The sequence below is a fragment of the Aphanomyces astaci genome (assembly GCF_000520075.1).
Source record: "Aphanomyces astaci strain APO3 unplaced genomic scaffold supercont1.79, whole genome shotgun sequence".
NCBI classification, from domain to species: Eukaryota; Oomycota; class Saprolegniomycetes; order Saprolegniales; family Verrucalvaceae; genus Aphanomyces; species Aphanomyces astaci.
Window position 1 is genome coordinate 242,200 of NW_009798342.1, and position 14,158 is coordinate 256,357.

The following is a 14,158-nucleotide window of genomic DNA, read 5'->3' on the forward strand; positions in this document are numbered from 1 at the left end:
AAGGAAGGGTCAAGACATTCGCAAAGGAGTATACTTGAACACATGAGCTGGCAATTGTTTCTGTTTAGTGCGGGTTCTAATCTGTACTCATTACGATGTGCTTTTGTGACTACCACATAAACCTGGCTTCAGATCCATCGGGCCAACGAAATGGCTTGAACAGGAACACGTAAATCGTCAAGGCATTCACCGCGCCAAAACACAGCGCCGTGAGGACGAGCTGGGGCAACGGTTGCTAGGTACAGTTCCAGACATGAGTAGTCGGTCGCGCGATATACAATGCAAAATACACACAACAAGGTACATAAGTAAATAGATAGGTACCTTGTCGGCATTGAGGTGGTACAGCACGAACGGAACGATGTAGTACCGAGGCCTATGCACAATGTACATGAACATGCCAAGTACGAGGTATTGAATGATCGTACTCGACTAGTGGTGTTGGGATCAGCACCAGCGCCGTCGCGAGGCCATATACACTCGTACGCAGCGGCGAACTAGCCGTGCCTATGCGTTACGTAAGAACTACGTACTACTAGTAGTACTACTAGTAGTTTGCTGGATGTGACTACAGTACTGTACGTACGAATGTGCTTCCACAGCAGCCACAGACAATACGCATACAAAGGCGCAGGCACCATCTTCATGAGGCGATGCTTGAGAAAGAACCGATTCCAAATGTAAAACGTAAAATGGCGGTTGTCGGCCAATATGAACGGATGCACGTCGCTACCAAACCAACAAGTCAACACAATACATACATGATAGATGCAATCAATATACCTGAACGAGTAGATGGCGATGAGAAAGCCGCTGCTGAGCACCATCGACACCAAAGCACGGCGGCGGAAGTGTTGTGCGAATGTCATCACGAACTCGACTACATACATCTCCCATTTAGTACGTTACTTATTGTGCTTATTCGCATATTGTCGATTTGATACAAATTTGGGGAGCGGGTGCAATCGAATCGCGCCGACGAAACCGATCCACAATCGATCTGATTGGTTGAATTTCATTGAGAAGGTTTTGATTGGCTAATACTTTTGAGCTCATCTGAGGTAGCCAACGAGAAACCACGCCACAACACGAAATTTCACTCGAAAATTCAATTCGAAAAGGTATCAAATCGATACGACCAATCAAAACCCAGAACATAATCAAGTGGCCAATCAAAATAATCCATTCGACAGCATCCCAACACTGGACATTATTATTTCCCATAAACAAACTTTAAAGTAATAATCGATGGGTGGTCCAACATTCGAACAGACAATATATATATATATATATATATCTATTGTCTGTTCGAATGTTGGACATATATATATATATATATATATATATATCGTACGTGGATTCCAGAAGCAAGACACGCCAAGCCCAGTGGCGCACACGACACTAAAGTACAAGAGCTGTCCGACGTGAAACGTGGCTACGTGGTTGGTCTTGTCGCCTACGAATAGTGACATATACATGTGTGCAATAGTGACATTCATCCAGTACTGTACCAACGGTGATGGACCCATTAGTGACTAAAAATACCCCAAACGCCACCACAATCGACCCATGTGGCCAAAATAACCCAGCCAATCGGCGACTGTCTTTCAAGAGCAAGCTTGCAAACGAAATGTATGTGGACAGCCTAATTATAATGAACGCATTAGGCGTATACTGCATACATGTAGGTGTTGCATACCCCAGCGCATTCGATGCAGGGGTCTCGGTGCTGTTGCTACAGTACTAGGACGTTATACATACAAGCGATTTCAACCTTATCTTTGTGGTTGATATAGTGCATACCCATACAGAGCAGCATCATGCGTTGATTCCAAGTCGTGTACGATTTCAATGCCGAGCACAAATAGCACCCAAATCACCTAACAACCTCTGGTGGTCCTAATCACTTGGGTTTACAACACGTACGTTGGTTTGGCGAAAGCTCACAGCGACAGCGCCGCACTAGATCAAACGTCAATATGGGACAACGTGGGGGCGTTCATACTGCAGCACTGACGAGATGTGACATCGTCATGGCGCCATGGCGAAGTCGGTCGGCGCGACCTCGTTGGGCAAAGAAGTACATGGCCAGCACGAAGAACACGGCCCCGGCGTCCGTGTAGTACAGGAACGAGAAAAAGTAATGCACTGGGAAGAGGGCAATCACAATGCCGTGCACTGCCCCTGTCGTGATGGCGTCGGGAGCGTACTAGGATTTGTTTCATTGGGTGACGACGTGAGGAAGAGCGGCCGAGTGGTACCTTCATGCAGCGCAACTTCACGATCAAGAACAGACTGCCAATATTGAAAAGGACGTTTATACTTCGCAACACGTTCAACGAGCACAGCGATGGAGCCACAACGTTTACTTGAAACGTCGAGAGCGCGTGGTGAACGGCTGACCCAAACCCCGTTCCAACGACGTACAGACCAGGAAATGTGGTGATCTTGGGGTCCCAAACACCTGGCAAGTGCACATGAGGTCGAGATGTGGTGTGCATACGCTAGTTAGTTACCCCATCGCCCCTCGCAGTAGTGCTCGGTCTGAGGAAAGTGGAAGACTTCGTCCTGGTGGATTGGGTGTTGGTATATGCACACAATGCGAAGACGCACGTACCATGTACGCGTGTGGAGCATGCACGGAGAACAGGGTCGCGACGCCAACGTACGACAGCACCATGACCATCACAGCGGCGTCAGCTGCGCTTGGCATGGTGGTCACTGTCAGTTTATTCAAACACTGCAAGTATATTAATAAATGAATTCATATTTAATACCAGTATTTCAGCAAGTATCGATGATAAATAATTAATCTTGACAAATAGATGACAAAATCAATACTCCGAGTTGCAATTGTCGCTCACTGCTCCCATCATGCAGGTTCGTCGACGAGGGTCTGTGTCCTCGTTGTGGCAGTTCGCGCGACCAGGTGGTGGCTGCAGCGTGCATCTTCGTCGCATTGAGTCCACTTCCCCAGACACGGTATATGCCGTGAGCACACTGCCACATGTGCTGCACCTCCTCCAAGGCAGCAAGATCAAGGTTCGTCCTCGTTCAATCGTGGTTTTGGTTAAATGACCTTCGGGGACCAGTGTACATTTCATGTAGAAGAAGCCATTGTCGATGTTGCGTCCTTTGACGGTATGTGCATGTATGCGTTAAGTTCATAGCTCCATGGCACTGTTAGGCAGCATCGCGATCGCTGGAGACAGGGGTAGCATTTGGCTCGTTCCATGGCCAACGTTGACAGACCGTTCGATCACTCTCTGTAGTCGACGTCAGTACGTAGTACAGGAACATCGCTTGTTATCACTAACATGGAATCCCAGCGACAACCTCCACCACGGCGACGTCCGGGATGACGTGGTCCGGGATGACGTGGCCGCACTTGGACAGTCTCGCCACCAAGTCCGTGCGAACCGAAAACGATCGCTTGATTCCACCAGCGACAAGGGGCAACCTCACGTTCCGATCCTTCACATTCCTGGCGTGCGCAGCATCTCTTGCCACGTCGACGACTCGTTGTCAGTGGTCGTTTTCTCCATGGGGGTGTTGGCTCCCACGGCTGCGTCCGTGTTGTCACCCCGCCGCAACAAGCTCGCGGAGCCCATCGAATACGCAGACCTTGAAGGAGAAATGCCCACGTGCATGCTCTACGTGTCCAAGGCCACCGCCAGCCAATCGTTTTTCGACAACGCATGCGATTCAAAGTGCGACGGGTGGCTCGTGCAAGGCGACGTGGACGGCCGCGTGCGCGTGGTGGCGGTGGACGTCCGCAAGGCAGTTCTGTCCGCCTTCACCCTTTGGAGTTTCAAAGACCAAGCCATCCAACAATTGCTCGCCGTGTCGTCAGATGCGATTGCTGTGCTAGGCTCGTTGGGACGACTGGTGGTGCTGGGGGCGTTGGGGCGTGTGCTCATGGACGTCCAGCTACATTTCCCAGTCGATTCGATCGTGTATCATTCGATAGCCAAGAAGTTCGTGTATGTGGCCCGGGGCCAGTGCTACGCTCATGCGCTGAGTTCATCCAGCAGCGCTGCGCTCCATCACATTCCTCGTGTAATGTGTCCACGATCCAAAGGAAGAAGCTCATTGATGGTGCCTGTAGGACGCCAAGCGAGTCGTCGCGTGTGCAGAACCAAGTCGAATCGGCGTCCTGTCAAAGCTCTGCAGATTGTTCACGACGGTGCTTGAGCCAGGTGCGTTAATCGCAAACCACTACTAGTATGTACTAAGGGTTACCTTGTAAATGTAGAAGGATCGAATGATCGAGCCAGTGTCCCTCAAGGCTCGGACAAGGCTCTGCAAATGCAAGTGGCCAAGATTACTCGGGCATCGGCTGACATGACTGCGGCGGCGTCCACCGCGTTGTCGTTGAGTGCATCCATCCACAAGATGAATTCCACGAGGCGGTTTCTGCAGTTTTGTCAGGTCCAAGGTATACTAGATACATTTATTTCTATATCTCAATACCTGACATTAGATGTACGCAAATACTTTCACTGCAAAGTGTCGGTGACGAATCTTGGCCGCGAATCTCAAGCATACAATGGTGTATTGGAGCTATCAATGCATGTGAATCCAAAGGTAGCACCGCTTGACCTTGTGTTGACAGACTGGTACTCCTTCTTATATATATATAGTTATATATTGGTTGTAAAAATCACTTGAATGAGTTGTAGGAACGTGCTAGTGGTGCTTCGGGAGCGATCAAAGAGCCACCAATATACATTTCCATGGCGAGATTCGCTTTCCGAGCACATTCGCTTGGACGCGTTCGAGTTGTTTGCAGCGGGGGCTGCGAAATTGGAAGTCCACGTGTACCTCGTCTACGACGACCGCCCGTGTGCATTTCACTACACGGTGATGGCCACTTCGTTGAATGCGCTTCAAGGTGCACATGTGTTTGAAGAGATCCCGTGGACGGACGAGGCATCATTCAACCAAGTGTCCACTCAGTATGCTGCCGAGAATTCCACGTGGTGGAAGCGTTGCCACAGCGAATATTGCGACGCGGCGCAAATTGCGCAAGCTGACATCTCTGTGACACCGCCAACTGTGATGTCGATGGGCGTGTTACTTGGCAAAAATGAGTCATCAGTACTGGCAGCGCTGCTTTCGAAACCCCAGACGATGGTTCAAAGTACCCTGAACGGCTTGACGATATCCCGGGTGGACCGACGCGGCAACAACGACGACGACGATCCATGGCTCGTGTCTGTTAGAGTATCGGATTCGTCCACGTTGGCCACGGTACGTACTGTAATGATAGATCTATTTACGTTATGGACACACATGTAGATGCGTGCAAACATTGTTGAAATCTTCACACAAGATAGCAGCCAGTCATTCGGTATTGCCAGCCCCGCCCCCAACGCCCGCGAGTGGGTTCCAGCGATGTCGGCATTGGGTTTCAAGTGGGTGGTTCTCCAAGGGAGCCTGGCATCGCTTGATTTGAAGTCGACGTCTCAAGCTGAAGTGTTGTGGCTTGTGGGTCAAATTCTGACCTTGGAACTCGACTTGTCGTCGCAGTATTGGTCGGCGCGAAAGCTCATAACGCCGTTCAATTGATCACTTTTTCAACTGTGACTTCGATGTCACTTTTGCGCCATTATTTGAGCGGTATAGCTAGCTCATTGAATGTATGATCAACACGCTGACTAGACTATGTAGCTACACTCTGATTGTCAACCATAGCTCTGGTCGTATTCCAAAGCCATGGATGTCGATGTCTATCGAGTTAGACTGCGTTCGGTGCACTGCTGATGATAATTACTACTCTGAGTGAGAATCATGTCTCGATGGACGGGGGCAGACGACGGTCGAGTCGCCGCCATCGATTTTTTCATCCGCACGTCGCGGAGTCCCCGGAAACTCCCCACGGGAACTCGGATTTCTTGCACTAGAATGTTGGGTTCGTCCGACAGACCTATCGCCAGATAAGAACGTGAATACGATGTAGTCGGATAACAGGGGGGTGTTGGGTTACTCGTGTAAACGTCGAGGCTGCTGAGTGACGAAGCGGAGGTTTTGATGGGGGTTGATGCTGTCGATTGTTTGGGTGTTGTTTTTTCCATGTTCAACGTGTATCCTTGAGACGTGAATATGTGTCGTGCAAGCATGGGATTCGTGGCCACCAAGGCGTCAAATGTTGCGAGAAAGTCGTCCAGAAGGAGCTGGGGCGGGGCGGCCGCCTTGGGCAGTTGGAACAGATCGTGGTACACCTTCTGGGCATCGTGTTTGCACAACGCGCCGCCCTTTTTCGAGTCGAACGTGTGGAAGATCGTTCTACTCATCACTCATAAAGATGCCAATGCAATCGAGGTGTTGTTTACTTGAGTATCCGCCGCGCTTTCGATGTCAACGTCTTGGCGTTCACCTCCCAGAGAACGTTTTCGCTCCACTCGGTCGTGGGCACATGCATCGTGCGGTCCGTCGCTCTCACGAGGTGCTTCATGGCGGACGTGCTGGTCCTGATGGGGACATGTCCTTGCCAGGGCGAGATCACTTCAGGAGTCAAGCTCGGCTGGCTTTTGCACTGAGGGAGGGTGTTCGTGTTTGGTTTTTTCGATGAGCACGACTTTCGAGGTCGTGTCGTCACTCGCTTCGCCAGGGTCGCGTAGTTGAGTGTGTTTAGCGTTTCTTCGTGCGCTTCGTCTCCGGGGGACACTGCCAGGAGCAGCGTCGTCATGGACGTGCCGCCCAAACTGTCCTCGAGCAATCGCTACAAAATACACTCAAAGACATGTGTGGTTAGATTTCGAGTACCGTGAGTTTGCTTTCGCGGTACGGAACGTGGGGCCACTTCTCCACGAGGGCACGGATGACTCGTCCCAGCGCCAACAATCCTTGGCCAATATTGGCGGCTTCTAGCTGTCGATCTCGCTGGGCCCCCGCACGGTCGTAGTTTTCAGACCCACTCAAATCCACGAGCCGAAGCTGGCCATACGAAATGCTCTGGTCGCCAGATCCGTCCATCGCTACAAGAGTTGTTCATGTGTCATTCTAGTGTCAACGAAGCAACTCGAAGTACCTGTGACCTCAGTGTGAACCGTTAAAATCGAATGCGACCGGCTGGACATCTACCCGAGACATCACTCGCACATGAGTCCACTTGGGATTGGATTATTGCGGGGATTGATGCACTTTGTTGCATTGCGTGGCTGCCGTTTGTCGACAGTAAAAACTGCGTTCGAGCAGGGTCTGCGCATCTGCAGCCGACTGAATCGAAACCTCTTCGAGCCCTTGAACAATTACGCCATGGCAGGGATGGCGGATGATCGAAAGCTTCGGCAAGTCGTCGACCTTGTCCTCGAAATCCTCGAGCTCGTCACATCGTTTCATTTTGGACAACCCGCGGATGCCTGGATGGGCCTTCTTGACACGATGGACGAAGAACTTGTCCACATGGCTGGCCTTCCGTTCGGCTCGTTGAGAGGTCGACAGCAAGTCGGTCAGTTCTTCGTTGTAGATCTCAACGTGGGACATGCGCACTCGACAGTCTGCTTTGCCTTTGAGCTGGTCGAATATGGTGGCAATGCTCTTGAAAATCATGCCGCGGTCGCCGGCGGACCCTTCCATGGAGTGCGTTTTCCCAGAGCCAGTTTGGCCGTACGCCAGCACAGTGCACTTGTACCCTTGAAGAACTCGGTGGACGAGTGGCAGGATCGAAGTCTACGTCGAAGCGTGAGTAAAAACCAAACTGATGAAAAGCCATGGTTACCTGATACAGATCGTCTTGGGTAGATGCCGGTCCATACACTCTGTCGAACGTGAAATGTTTGGACGATTGATAACTTCGAATGGGCGCAACATGTAAAGCATTGCAGCCCGAGCACGTCACGACACTCTGCACACCGCGATCAATTTCATGGCGCAGCAGTGGCCGCGATCGAAGAATCACTTGAATATTGACTGGCCCGTCGAGCCGCCCGTGCTTCTCCACAGTACTGAGGTCACTTGTGGTATCAAGACAAGCGCCAATTGGTTGAGTACACACAAGTAATGGTGTTCCCCTGGCCGGTTCGACGTCGTCTACTTCCCTTCGTCCTCCACTCTCGGCATGCAGGAATGTGTACACGATTGTATCCATGGCCCCCACAGACGCGCAATAGTACACTCGGTCGTGGGTGCCTGCCAAGCACGTCGTTTGAACGAACCGTTCGGGGTCCAACTCGAGCTGAGGCGGGGCACTGTCCAAATGGACGGTTCCGAGGGCTGATGAATGAGTCATCGTGTCTGGATCTGCCATGCAAAACATGAAGAAAGCCCGCGATGGATGGCACATCACGTCGCGGACGGAGTGGGGCGTTGCCATGTCCACCGCAGTCGCAAGGTTGTAGTCGTACAGGCCGGGGGTGCTGGTGATATACTTGGTGGACGGTATCCAAAGGGAAAGTTGTCCCCTAGATGGAGGCAGAGCGATGCTAGAAAATCCGGTGCACAACGACCCGTCTGCTGCGATCGAGATTGCCGTTGGTTGGACAGACGCGGTGAATGCCTTGGTCACAAGCAGTTTGATAGTTGTATCGGTACGTGCATCCTTCGTGGGGGAACTGGTGTCGTATGACATTGCTGAAATGGTCAAGATGTGATCAACAGTTGTCTGGCCAAACACCAAAGTCGTGGGATGGAAGACAATGCACAGACCGGTTGGGTTTGTCAGACCTGTGACCACCACGGAGACTTCACGCGTCTCCAAATTGACACACGATATTGAGCCCCCATTGCTGTCACGGCCTTGTTCGATGTAAAATGCCGACGTCCGAGCCAGAAGTTTGACGTGGGATGGCCGCTGAAGCCGCTGCATCAACACACAACACTCGTCCGAGTCCACGTCGATGTACCCCAGGTCACCATGCAATTGGTCCACCCAGTAAAACCGTCCACGGTCACAGTCGAAGTCGCAGTGGGTGAAACGTCGACACCTCAGCGCAATATCGTCCAGCATGGATGGGCAAGTATCGTCCGTGGCAGTGGAGGGTCCTTCAGCTCCAAGATGAGACAATTCCTGCGAGCTGAATGGAACTGTCGTTGTCATATCTGAGTCGCTGAACGAGTCGAAGTTCTGTGTCAAAACGGCGTCTTCAATGCTGCGTTCGTCGCCGTTCGTCGTGGTGGTGGGTCCACATTTCACCAAGTCAACGTGCAGGGGGGCCAAGTGTTGATGCCTTGACACGAACAATTCGTCGCCTCTGGGAAAGATGATGTTGAGTCGCAACAGCACTTTGATTTGGAGGAAGCCCCTTGCCTGGACAATGTCGTCCGACTCCAAGACCACCCAGTCTCCGTCCATGTCGCAAAGAAGAAACTCGTGCGTGAAATCGCCCAAGCCAGTGCGCCGGATCTCCTGAATCTCGGGATCGTGAACACCCAGGACTTGGTCTTGAAGACATGCCAAGGACGTGCCCAACGCGAGCTTGTGTTTTCGAAGGGGTCGCTTCTGCACTGTTTCGCCCGTAGCATTCTGAAGCTCGACATGAGACTTGATAGTCAAGAGGGTTAGCATTGCACCAATGCGCTGCGCATGTCGTCACGCAGCTACCACCGTTTCAATGTCGGTTTCATCTGAAGGACATTTGAGTTGCTGTGAAACTGGCGCAGACTCAGCCGTTACCGTTTGTAACGCTACATGAACTATGTGGACGAGACAGTAACATTTATTAGCACTTGTGCTGAAATACTGCGGCGCCAAGTTTGAAACTGTTCGAAAGCACTTTACAGTTAGCAGTACAATAATATAATTGTGAGATCAAACTCTAAGCTTCATACGCAGTGAGCATTTCTCGTAACTAGTAACAGGTGTCAAGTGTCACTACTTGTAAGCTAACTTGACGTTAGTTGCGAAAAGTAGAGCCACACATTACGTACTTAGTGCAAGGAAAATTCATTTGTATTTCAATCAACGACAACCTAAAGTGTGCTGGCTGGTATTGTGGATGCAATTCTTGTCCACAGATCCATCTACTTTTTGCCCATAGCGTCGAGCAAAGCACACACCATTTTGGCGCGGGATTTGCCCTTGGAGTCTTTGAACTTGTATGGCAACATGTGCTGGTGGAGGAACACGGTGATGCCGTCACGCAGGGCAGGCGTCTACATGATGTTAGGTATTTGTAGCAAATAGCCAATATATATATATATATATATACCTTGACTTTTTGTAGGGCAATGCGCTCAAACACGACGAGAACCGTGCTTTCGTCTTCAATCAAGAGCAGTTTTTCAAACACGACTTTGAGAAACAGCACCGCCGACGGCGACAGCTCGGTAAAGTCCAACACCTAATCATAAATATTGTCGATTCGACAGTAGTGGGGTGGCCAATCGAAATAGCAACATCAAATCGGCAGACAATCGACCGACCAATCAAAATCCAGTACAGTGCTCAAGTGGCCAATCAAATACTCTCTTCAACAATTCAACATCGAATTAGTGTGTGGTTTATATTATAATCCAAATTTCAGCGGAAAGCACACAATATCCCAATGTATATCAATCAAACCTTGAGGCAGGACAAGCCCATGGCGTCCGACTCCAAGAGACTGGCGAGCAAACACCCGAGGTTGTACACTTGGCGAGGTTTCCACTCGGCCATCTAGATAGGACATTAGAATTAACCAAGTCCGAGACCTTCTGTACCTGCTTGAAAATATCCCAAAAGGCAAGTTGCAGCGTAAACTTGTAGCGGGTGTCGCTCTGCGCAAATTTGGACCCGAGAAGGGCGTAGAACGGGTTGTACTTGGCTTCTTTTCCGCAACTATATGGTGTGTCGTCATTCATGTTGATCCAAACACAAAAATATCAATACCAATGCAGCAGTACGCGGATAATTTCTCGCTCTTGCTTGTCCTTAAGTCTACACATCACAACCACGTGAGCGATTAAATCCACATATTCCAGCTGATTAATAAGCATACCCCAGTTTAAGCACCGCGTCATGCGCTTCGATGAAATCGGACGAACCCATGATAGCACAAAAGATGGCGCGACGGACGTCTACAAGGATACGTCAGTACTTTTTAGCGTCGTGGCCACTCAAGGTACCTGTGTTCATGCGTTGCTTCTCCGCCAAGCGCAGCAAACTACTTGTCCGCGACGTTCCTTCTTGTTTCGCGGTAGGTTGGCTCTACTCTCCACAAGTTAGTTACGACTCGAAAAAATAATATAAATAAATAACTCTGCTTACTGGAGGTACCCACGTCCCGCCAATAATCCACCATCGTCCTTGGGCTACAGACATTATATATTGTCGATTTGATATACAAATTTGGGGAGGGGGTGCAATCGAATCGCGCCGACCAAACCGATCCACAATTGATCTGATTGGTTGAATTTCATTCAGAAGATTTTGATTGGTTAATAATTTTGAGCTCTTCTGAAGTAGCCAATCAAATCGATTTAAATTCCAACGAGAAACCACGCCACAACACAATGAAACGTCACTCGAAAGCACAATATGTTTTGCATCATTTTTTAGAGTACTACGTAAATCCACGTAGAAAATACGACTCGTACCATCCGCAGCCAAGAGCTCCGACAGCGATACGCGCAACGGGTTGTTGGCATGGCCCACGCGGGTCTTGACCCGGCCAATCCACTTGCGCAAGTGCAGAAATCGATCGGACGAGAGGGCGGACGTGCCTTTGGACTTGGCTTTCTGCTTCTTCAAGTTTGAAATCAGGTCCAGCAGGAATTGCACCCGCCTAGCCATGTGGGTTTGATTTTTTCTGGTTAATGTAGTGATGGTTGAACAGCGTACTTTTCTTCGTGGGTCGCAGACTTTGCTTGGATCGACGTGATCATTTCAGACAAGGCGTTTGGGTCGTCCGCGCGCAAAGACGGACCGCAGTCTACAACGCCATAAGTGCGAGGTCTGCATGGTATATCGATAGTTACGTTGGAGCAGCAAGTGAAGCAATTCCACGTCGATGGGCGTGAAGCTAGAAAAACAACAAAAGAGGAGTTGGCTTCATTCTACAGGAAAAAATATATATATACCTGTCCGAAAGATATCGGAAAATGTCGTACACCAGCGTGCAATGCACGGTTTCAAACCCGTACAAATTCGTGATGAACAGCAACAAGTTGGAGGTTTCTTTGGACGGCGTGTCGTCGTCGCTGGTGGCCAGTCTTGACTGGTGCAGGGCTTCCAGTTTCTAGAGAAATATATATATATACTTTATACCTCAACGTTTGTATAAAGTCAAGTCGACAAGATATGATTACCTTGTGAAATAGCTGCACAAAGTTTTCAACAAAGAACCCAACGATTTCCGTGCCAATCGAGTGGAATAACGCCCCCAGTAGGGCAGCGTTGACCGTGATCAACTGCGTCATCACTTGGGTCTACATGTATACACCGTTAGCAGTCTGTGATGGGCTAGAGGTGGCAGGCACCTCATGGCAGCACGTTGCCAGCAGGGTCTCTAGCAACACTCGGTTCACATCAGCCCGCACGTGCGCCCGATAAATGGACTCAAACTCCATCGCAATGGACCTACAGCAATCAAACCGGTTAACTGCATGCCCCCAAGCGATAACCTTTTTGTACTCCATGTTGCTTTCTGCCAAGCGATTGAGCTGGCCGTTCACACGTCGACGGATCTCCCGCAGCAAATTCTCGTTGCTGGTGGAAGCCACACGCAAATGCGGCGGCACGTAACGACTGGCTTCGCTTGAACCTAAGACACGATGAATACACGAGAGGCATACTGGCGTACGTATACCGGATGGGGCCATCTTGGGTCGACCATAGATGTCTTCCTCAATTTCTAACCCAGATTGTTGTCAAAACCATTATTGTATTGCAGCTAGATTGTACTCAAATCGGTTGGCTTGCTGTTGGTATCATCATCGTCGATGCTGTCGTCTATGGCGATCCAATGAATATTACACAACCAACGGATCAAAGTACCTTGTTCCACTGTGGTTTGGCTATTCGACTTGGTGTTTCGAGCCACGTCTTCGTCTTCGTCATCACTCATGTCCTCGTCGTCGCTTTCGTACTGCGCCAAGTCATCGACTTCGTCTTCGTCGTCCGTGGGCAAGTCGTCAAAGCCTGCGCGCCACCATAAGTCAGGGGAGTTATTATACCGCCAGCCACTACCTTGCAAAAACCCGGCATCTTCGGTCGCCAACATGTTGATCTCGTCCTGCAAGTCTTGGTCGTCGCCGCTTCCGTCGTCGCCGCTGTCAAACGAGTCGTCACCAGACTCGGAGTGATCGCTGCCCTGGATCTTTCTACGTTGCAACGTTAGTTCATAACGTGGTGAAAGCGTCTGTGCGCTGGTTTACTTCGACAGATCGTCCAAACTCGTGAGAAAGTCGGCGAAGTCGGTGCCGAGTCCGTCGTTTTCAAATTCCCTGTGCAGATGATCATAAGCTGTGGCTCAATGAAATCTCCACGTACTTGTTCAGCTTGGTTCTGCCGTTCGTCTTGGAAATGCCCAAGTTTGCTTCCAACTTCTTCAAGGCGTCGTCCTCTGCAGATCGCAGCTTCTTCACTCCAGCGCCTTTTTTGGTAGTCGTTGACAAACTTATCATTCCTGAATCATCAGCGTTAGGTGCACACATTATTATTGACGATATGATCACCATCATCAGCCTGAGCTTGGATCATTTCCATGAACTTGTTCTGAATTCCCACGCGCGGTCGCTTGGCAGGGTCGGTGCTACTCGGTGGGGCTTTTCTCTTGCCCTTGAAGGCTGCAACCTGACTATTTGCTTTGGCATGTGTGGCTGGCACGCTTTTCTTCTGTTGTGCTCGACTGTTCTTATGCTGCTTCTTGTCTTGACGCTCTTGTTGACGCCGCTGCTTCCGTTGGTTGACCACTTTCATGGTTGCCGAAAATTGCTTCTGCTTCCTCCGAGATGATTGGTCAGAAACCAACACCACGAGCCAAAAGTTCTCACCACGTTCATACCCACCTTAGCATAAGTTTCGCAATTTATGTCCAATCATAACGCGGCATTGTTCAGAAGAACGGACACACTGATATTTTTAAGTTATGGGTAACTTTGCAAATCCGACACTTTCATCCGATTAATTGAGTTTTATTACCTTATTAGTTGAGCAAAGGCCCTAATGAACTAACTAATTTTCCTCGTACTGTATAAATATGTGTTTTGGGTACAGTGTGCGAGGGAAGTTGTTCGA

General features: G+C 50.0%; 4 protein-coding genes across 5 annotated transcripts; 1 reads left to right on the forward strand and 3 right to left on the reverse strand.

The window, feature by feature from the left end:
• Positions 1–26: 26 nt before the first annotated feature.
• H257_16079 (hypothetical protein) lies at positions 27–2,733 on the reverse strand. Its single transcript, XM_009844408.1, has 14 exons — positions 2,618–2,733; positions 2,517–2,568; positions 2,262–2,464; positions 2,006–2,209; positions 1,927–1,962; positions 1,804–1,880; positions 1,700–1,735; positions 1,512–1,645; positions 1,355–1,456; positions 784–880; positions 587–729; positions 429–507; positions 325–376; positions 27–235 (listed from the first exon to the last, which is right to left on the reverse strand). The coding sequence occupies exons 1-14, from the start codon at positions 2,711–2,713 to the stop codon at positions 110–112; spliced, it is 1,437 nt and encodes a 478-aa protein (XP_009842710.1). The 5' UTR covers positions 2,714–2,733; the 3' UTR covers positions 27–109.
• A 121-nt stretch (positions 2,734–2,854) lies between these two features.
• Positions 2,855–5,657, forward strand: H257_16080 (hypothetical protein). The gene is made up of 9 exons (XM_009844409.1): positions 2,855–3,042; positions 3,093–3,141; positions 3,188–3,281; positions 3,330–4,059; positions 4,109–4,199; positions 4,256–4,438; positions 4,484–4,619; positions 4,683–5,253; positions 5,302–5,657. The coding sequence occupies exons 1-9, from the start codon at positions 2,875–2,877 to the stop codon at positions 5,569–5,571; spliced, it is 2,292 nt and encodes a 763-aa protein (XP_009842711.1). The 5' UTR covers positions 2,855–2,874; the 3' UTR covers positions 5,572–5,657.
• Positions 5,620–9,508, reverse strand: H257_16081 (hypothetical protein; the record flags this gene model as incomplete). The annotated part of the gene is made up of 7 exons (XM_009844410.1): positions 5,620–5,929; positions 5,990–6,288; positions 6,336–6,724; positions 6,769–6,980; positions 7,034–7,082; positions 7,147–7,674; positions 7,724–9,508. 7 exons carry the CDS (start codon positions 9,506–9,508, stop codon positions 5,733–5,735), a joined length of 3,459 nt encoding a protein of 1,152 aa, XP_009842712.1. The 3' UTR covers positions 5,620–5,732.
• Positions 9,509–9,870: 362 nt separating this feature from the next.
• On the reverse strand, positions 9,871–13,860 carry H257_16082. Of its 2 annotated transcripts, XM_009844411.1 has the most exons (22): positions 13,597–13,860; positions 13,412–13,547; positions 13,297–13,365; positions 13,109–13,242; positions 12,917–13,060; positions 12,824–12,871; positions 12,729–12,773; positions 12,554–12,683; positions 12,400–12,499; positions 12,229–12,348; positions 12,001–12,158; positions 11,899–11,942; positions 11,762–11,852; positions 11,518–11,705; positions 11,189–11,232; positions 11,047–11,128; positions 10,920–10,998; positions 10,811–10,858; positions 10,642–10,759; positions 10,505–10,597; positions 10,152–10,283; positions 9,871–10,095 (listed from the first exon to the last, which is right to left on the reverse strand). In XM_009844411.1, the coding sequence occupies exons 1-22, from the start codon at positions 13,838–13,840 to the stop codon at positions 9,964–9,966; spliced, it is 2,379 nt and encodes a 792-aa protein (XP_009842713.1). In that variant the 5' UTR covers positions 13,841–13,860; the 3' UTR covers positions 9,871–9,963. The 2 variants fall into 2 exon arrangements, with proteins under 2 accessions (XP_009842713.1, XP_009842714.1); XM_009844412.1 differs by lacking the exons at positions 9,871–10,095; positions 10,152–10,283 and having other exon boundaries at positions 10,441–10,597.
• Between the last annotated feature and the right edge of the window lie 298 nt (positions 13,861–14,158).